Here is a 7,814-nt window from a genome sequence, read left to right on the forward strand (position 1 = left end):
TTCTGTAGTTGATGTTTTTGTTGAAATCCAGTTTTAATCTGTGGTGTTCTCATTAGACACAGGAGATTATTTAAATTGTCTTGTTTCTGTTGAGATTTGCTTTATGATCAAGTATGTGGTCGATTTTGGATGAGCTAACAGATATTATGATAGTGGGGGAATATGGCAGGCAGGCAGCATGACTGGATTTCTAGTTTGCTTGGTGTCTAACAGAGTAGGGGTGTCTTCTCTTCAGTTGGAGGCTGGAGCAAGGCTGCTAGGAAGGTGTGAAACTGGAAAGATATTGTTGGGAGAAGCTGAAATAGTGAGGTACTATAGTGAGATAGTAAGGGTGTTTGGTGGGCAGGCCTGAACTTCTCCCAGTCTTTGTAGTCTCTGGTAGTGCAGGGAGTCTCAGACCCAGTTAGTGGTTGGGTATTGCAGCTAGGGGGGTGAGAGACTGGGATTAGGATGGACAGAGGTTGAGAGAGAAGGGGAATTTGATTGGAGGATACTCTGTCTGAATTTACTCATCTTTATTAGAACTCAAAACCTCTACCCCTGTTGGAAGCTGGAACCTGGCAAGTAGGAAGGGAACGAACTGTGGGTAGAGTGGGTGGATGCAGAGACAGTGTGAGATTGGGAAAATTTTGGAGGCAGGCAACGTACATGGTCTTCTTCCAGTCTGCAAGATCTTTATAGAGTCCACACTGAATTTTCAATGTATATAATTTTCTACTAAATGCTTGTTAATTAGTCAAAAGCTACTTTATCATTTATTTTTCAGTAAAATATTTTCTGTATTATAGTGTGATTTATTTCCATTGAGGTTGATAAGAAATCCATTATTAAATTATCAAATATGAATGAATTTTCTGATTAATATCTGTGTCTGCTATGTCCTATTATTAACAGAATACATAAATCATCATCTGATATGGAAACTTCTTTCCGATAAGAAAAAAGCATAAGTAATTCATTGAATTTAGAGAGAAGAAAAGAAAATGAGAAACTTTGTAATTTTACTATCATTTCCCTTTTTCTTTTTATTTTATTTCATTTATTTTTATTTTGTTTGTTTGTTTGAGACAGGGTTTCTCTGTATCTTTGGAACCTAGTCTGGAACTAGCTCTTGTAGACCCAGCTGGTCTCAAACTCACAGTGATTTGTCTGCCTCTACCTCCTGAGTGTTGGGATTAAAGGCATGTACCACCACCATGCAGTAATAATTTCACTAACTTTAAGTAATAATTGATCTCTTAGAAATTTGTTAATGTGATATTATTATCCCATGTTAAATATATGCTTATTCATCTTTTGGAACTTACCAGTGAAAGAGACACAGAAATAAGTACAGATATAAATTTTGGACTTTGTTAATTTCATCTGTGTTCTGAAATAGTTAATTTATAATGGAGTCTATGAGACTTTTATGGAAAAGAAGGTGCATTTACAACTAATGTGCCCAGAGGAGTAAATGACGAGAATAATCATAGGGACATTTGAAGCTCTAGACACTGTAGTGATTGCTTGATTTTTTTGTGGACAGAAATAGTTATTCAACTAACAATAGATTAGATTAAGGCATCAAATTCACTATTAAATGTCTCAACCCCGTTCAAATGTGCAGAATTATGCTTAGCTGTTATTTTTCTAAGAATTTTGATGTCAACTACAACAGATTCTGCAGTTTAAAGTCTCTTCAAAGATTCTTGGATAGTTTCTTTCACTGTTAGAATAAGACAGTGTTCTGCTGGGGTCTGGGTAGGCAATGGGATAGGGATGACTCCATCTTTACACTGGTTCACATGATCTGCCTTATCTGAGTATTTTATAACAATAATTGTTAGTAGTAATTGTGTTATTTTTGGAATTTTTCTTTTCATAGTAAAGTCCATGTCACTTGAAGGTTAACTACATTTGTTGTTTTGCTAGGCAAGTCTTTTCTCTCTAGAGATTATTCAAGGACAGAATTCTTTCCAGGAGAGATTTCTTCATTTGAATTTGATCCAATGTTTTAACAAATAATTTATAATGACCTTAGAGTCCTTTATATATTCTTACACATTCATGGATAATCTCAGTTGCTTGGGTATGGATCTGTGTATATATATGGGGGTATGATTTAAGAAAGGTGAGGAAAACATTGTGAAGATTCAGTTATACTAGGTAAAAGACTGGAGGCTGCTTCCTCTCCTTAGGAGAAAACTACAACATTATTGTATCTATGGGGTAAATCAAGGACTGCCTATTGGACAGTCTAGAACTATCGTAGACAGTCACTTGGAAGTTATTATAAATATTTTATGTGAAATCCTTTTTTCATTCCCATACTCTACTACAAGGAGAAAATTTACAGAACTGATGCAAGCATTTTTGTTTTATCTTTTGCTTACTAGTGCTTTAAAAATGAGTTTGGAAGTTTTATTAGCACAAATTAGGCCAATTTAATGCAAAGGTGTGTAAATCATAGTATCTTTACTTTTCTACAAGAATATTTCAAGGCAGGCAAGAATGTGAAATTAGCCTTGTACATTGATATTATATTTAAAGGTACTTATATATGATTTATTAGAATATTAACAACTTTATCTTTTGCATTCATTCTCAGTAAAAGAGACAATTACTTTCTCCACCAAAAGGAAATCCAGAATGTGAGTTCTTGAGCCAATGGAAAAGACACATTAGGTAAATGTTTTTGTAATACATGAAGGACAACTAGTACACTGAACATTAGGTAGTCCCACAGAGATATCTGAGCTGGAAAAACGATTAAAAAACAAAAGCTAATCAGAGCAAATATAGTATGTATGCTTTTATTTTATGGCCTGATCATTACCCACAGGAGAAATTAGCACTCATTTGTTACATGAATAGACAAAAAAATATGTTTATTTATTTTTACATTGATTCAAGTGTGTTACATTTTTTATGGAATATTAACAAACATTAAAATACCAATTACATTAGAGTATACAAAAACAAATTGTATTTATTTACATTCTGGGGACTTCCTATAAGATTATATGTGTGAACCTTAAAATTATGAGTGTAAAGCAGTTGGAACATAAACAGAGAGAAATCCATGATTAGAGAATGTCACTTCTACTGTCACATAGAAGTCACAAAAATTTAAATATACTATGATTATCTTAAGCTATATATTATTTATTTAAAAATGTGTGATACTTTTATTGATAGTATAGTCTAACTCATCAAGAATTTTCATAGTTAAATCCTTGAAAACTTATGTTTTACAGTATAGTATATAGATAGTTTAATAGCATTTTTGCAGTATTATGGATATATTAAACTGAGCAATAGTAGATTTGTCCTAGTAAAATACAGCAATGACTGTTAAAGAAGCACCAAGATTTGTGGAAGGTGAGATGCGCAAGCACAAGTATTGGATATAGGATATTTTCACTCATGTCATTCAATAGGTGTGCTGTTTTCAGTCTATAGATTCTCCAAATTTGATCTCCTGAATCTGATGCTGCCAGTAATGGGAATGATGCACACAGAAAGAGTACCATAGTCAGCATCTAAATAAAACTCTGATTATTGCTTGACATGTTGTATCTCACGCCCACTTCTAGATAAGATACATTTCTGAATGGGAAAATATTGCTAGAATTTATATATGGTGCCATAGATAATTCCTGAGGCTTATAATTTAACTGATACCTCAATATGTATTTATGAATTTCAATATGTACTATAATATATATGTAATATACATGTTTTATACACATGTGTGTGCACAAATTACACTACACACATATATTTCCTGGTCCTTGGCAATCATCCTTATTAGGATAAATGAGATTATTTTTTCTTCTTTGTCACAGGAGCTACTCAAAAGCATTGATAATTGTTACCATCTACGTAGATTTTATCAGGTATTGGTGAGTATTTTAGGATCATTATATATACTCCCACCACCACCAAAATCAACAATAGCAAAGTATTAGGGAATGTATATCTAGGCATACTACAGTGGTAATAATGACGAAGTCAAAGTACAGGGAGGTGTATCATGTAGACCAATGTTACATTCATAGCAATGAAATGAACCTGAAATTACAGCATAAGCCACATAGCACCAGAGTTCTCATTGTTCACCAGTATTGACATACTTCTATAGCAAATGTCCAAGGATTTTATTTATGTAAATAAATAAATTCTCTGGATATTATTTATGTAACAAGCTTGAAAATATTTTCAGGATTCTGTATATCAATAAAATAAAAATATTGTAGACTGAATAGAAACAGATAAGGCTTCACTACTTCTCTTTGGATAGTGTCCTGAAAATGATTTTGATTGTGTGTCTTTGAATCCCTTTGATTTTCAGTATGCAAACAGGAAAATTTGTAATTATGTTTGTAAAATGATGAGACCCACTTTTACATTCACTAAATGTAGAGTTTCACCCTTTAGTATGGTGGTTTGGGAAACCTAAACACTAAATTTCAGTTTGGAAATCCCCTAGCTAGATGTCTGCCTGTCTGTCTGTCTATCTATCTATCTATCTATCTATCTATCTATCTATCTATCTATCTATCTATATTTCTGCATCAATATCAATCTCTTTATATATAGATATATACACCCTTTCATTAAGCATTTCCGATATTTCTAATAGTAGAGTAGTTTTGACTGACATAGTAGGTTACAGTTATAAAAGACCAGTTAAATGATATTGGCACATGTAAACATAGTGTGTTAGGAATGGTCTAAGGATAGATAGAATGGATATGTAAAATGGATATATTTGAAACAGACAAACTAATTCTATAAAATATCAGTGTGCTAAATATTTATGTGACTATAAGACACAACATAAGGTCTCATTTAAAATTTAGTGATAGGATTATAAAGGTTGCAAAACTTTGAGAAGTGCATGTGTCAAATAATACAACAGCAATGATGTGCTGGATGCTCAGATATACACAGATGACGCTTTAAATATATTCTCTACAGAACAACATTGCTTCAAGCAATGACTCTATATTAATTGATATACTGACTTAAAACATGTTTAATGTGTTTGTCTGCATGTATGTAAGTGCACCATATGCACTGTCTGATCCACATATAGGTCAGAAGAAAACACTGGACTCACTGGAACTGGAGTTTCAAATGTTTGTGAACGACTTTGTTGGTGCTGGGAATTGAACTAGCGTACTCTGTGAGAAAACATAGTGCCCTGAATCATTCAGCTATCTCCTCATCCCCATACTGAAGACTGTTGACTTCATGGAGAGCACATTTCTGAAAAGTGGGTGCCCTTTTTTTTAACATTTCTAACACATTTGCAAAAATGAACATTATTTTAAATAAGAAGTTTAAGTACATGACTATAGTATAGAGATATATTGAGACTTAAACCCTTGTACTTGCAGGCATGATTAACATATCCAAGGAGGAATAGAATCATCAACAGGAGGTGCACTGTGATTTTTGAAAGAGGAAACGAGTACTACTCATTTGCCAAATTTCTACTTAATTTCACCGTTGTAAAATATTAAGAGACTGTGTTTTCATGTTGAAAGGGATTCATGGCCACCCACATACTTCAGAACACATCTTGTTTTGACTTCTCATCTCTGAAACTAACCTAAAAAGTTCAATGGGAGAGAGCAACAATGTCACAGAATTTATTTTCGTGGGCCTCACTCAAGATCCCGCTGGGCAAAAAGCATTATTTGTCCTGTTTTCACTCATCTACATTGTGACAATGCTGGGAAATCTGCTCATTACAGTGACAGTGATTGTCAGCCCTTCTTTAGACTCACCAATGTACTTCTTCCTTGGTTGTCTGTCACTCCTGGATGCTTTTTATTGCAATACAATCTCTCCAAATTTGATTATAGATTTATTATATAATAAGAAGTCTATATCCTTCAAAGCTTGCATGGTCCAGCTCTTCGTAGAGCACTTATTTGGTGGTGTTGAGGTCTTTCTTCTGATATTCATGGCCTATGATCGGTATGTAGCCATCTGTAAGCCACTGCACTATTTGACTATTATGAACCGACAGGTTTGCATCCTCCTGTTGTTGGTAGCTGGAGTTGGGGGCATGGCGCACTCTCTGATTCAAGTTCTGACTGTGTATAAACTTCCTTTTTGTGGTCCCAATGTCATTGATCACTTTATGTGTGATATGAATCCCTTATTGGGACTTGCATGCACTGACACCTACTTCCTGGGCATTACTGTTATTGCTAATGGTGGAGTAATCTGTGTAGGAATTTTCTCCTTTCTCTTAGTCTCTTATGGAATAATTCTAAACTCTCTTAAGACTCACAGTCAGGAAGGGAGGCGCAAAGCCTTGTCCACCTGCAGTTCTCACATTATGGTGGTTGTCTGCTTTTTTGCTCCTTGTATTTTCATATATGCCAGGCCTGTTTCCAACTTTCCTGTTGATAAATATATTGCTGTGTTTTATACAGTTGTAAGTCCCATGCTGAATCCATTGATATATACCTTGAGAAATTCAGAGATGAAAAATTCTATAAAAAAGCTTTGGTGTAAAACACTAACAACATAAAATAAGCCTGTTTCCTCATTGAATGTGATGTGATATTAGCTGTAAATTGGAAACCAGTGATGAATTCTAATAAGAGATACTGCTCCTTGCTCATGTAGGTATGTTTTGAAGTATACAAACCCATTTAAATGAAGAATAAATTTACAATTTAGATTGTGGTCAAGGCAGGCCTTAGCCCTTAATAGTTAAGACAAGAGAATTTTTAAAAGGTAAAAATGGTTACAGAACTATTCCATATTACAAGCAGTAGTAGAAAAATATTACCTTGAACTTTATTTTTTTCAAGTAGTATTGAAGTAAGAATAGAAAAAAGTCAATGGGGGAAGTTCAAATAATGTACATTCATGAGAAAAGAGTAAGAGTGATATCCAAATTTCTGGGACTAAAAGAAAAGATTTTGAGATAGCAATTGTGCAATAATCTATCAGTATAGTGAATTTTGGGCTGTGTTATATGCATTGCTTTAAGAGGGTTCCCCCTACCTTATATTAGGTCTCAGTTATTTTATTTCTGACTGCTTAGATAGCAGGTGCCTAACTGATGACACCAGCAGTCAACAATTTCAACTTATCTTATGCTGCTGCTGCAACAGGATTCTACTTTTGAAGACCGTGCTAGCCCTAGTATGTATACATTGGTTTTTTGAGGCAGGGTTTCTCTGTAACTTTGGGCCCTGTCTTGGAACTATCTCTTGTCGACCAGGCTGGCCTCCAACTCACAGAGATCTGCCTGACTCTTTTATCTGCTAGGATCAAAGGTATGTGCCACCACTGCCCAGAGTGGACATATATTTCTATAATATTAATTATCAATTGACATACTTAATATTTATATTTCAAAATGGTTATCTTTATATTGTTGAAAAATTGATCAAATTATTTATGTATAAATACCATATTTATGAAAAGTTACATTCAACATTTTACTAAGATTCTTAAAAGTAATTTATTTTGACATAATCAAAATTTTATTTTGTAATTTTTGTAACAATAAACTGCTGATTTTTTTCTCAGTTTTAATCCATTTTGGAATATCACAAACCAAAGGAGATAACATCATTTTAATTACAATATGAAACATTGTATACAGTTGCATCAATGCTTTGATGTAGGTTTGTTCTGTATCCTTCCTTTTAAATAAATATTATTTTTAAGTCTACAACATGATGTTATGATAGACATATCCATAATAAGGAGACTGCTTCAGTATAAAAATTACTTTTTCCGCTTCTCACCAATAGCTTTTCTTATTGTTTACTTCTTTGCAAGCCTAGCTAAAT

The 7,814-nt window shown here is 33.6% G+C and overlaps 1 protein-coding gene across 1 annotated transcript; it reads left to right on the forward strand.

Moving 5' to 3' along the window:
* The first annotated feature begins 5,614 nt into the window (after positions 1–5,614).
* LOC125399498 (olfactory receptor 4A5-like) lies at positions 5,615–6,535 on the forward strand. Its single transcript, XM_048432916.3, has one exon. The coding sequence runs from the start codon at positions 5,615–5,617 to the stop codon at positions 6,533–6,535; it is 921 nt and encodes a 306-aa protein (XP_048288873.1).
* The last annotated feature ends 1,279 nt before the right edge of the window (positions 6,536–7,814 follow it).

Source organism: Myodes glareolus, chromosome 3, assembly GCF_982192425.1.
Source record: "Myodes glareolus chromosome 3, mMyoGla1.1, whole genome shotgun sequence".
Taxonomy (NCBI): Eukaryota; Metazoa; Chordata; class Mammalia; order Rodentia; family Cricetidae; genus Myodes; species Myodes glareolus.

What these genes read in the sequence shown, in the direction of transcription:
- LOC125399498 (XM_048432916.3), top strand. Translation starts at nt 5,615, where the DNA reads ATGGGAGAGAGCAACAATGTCACAGAATTTATTTTCGTGGGCCTCACT.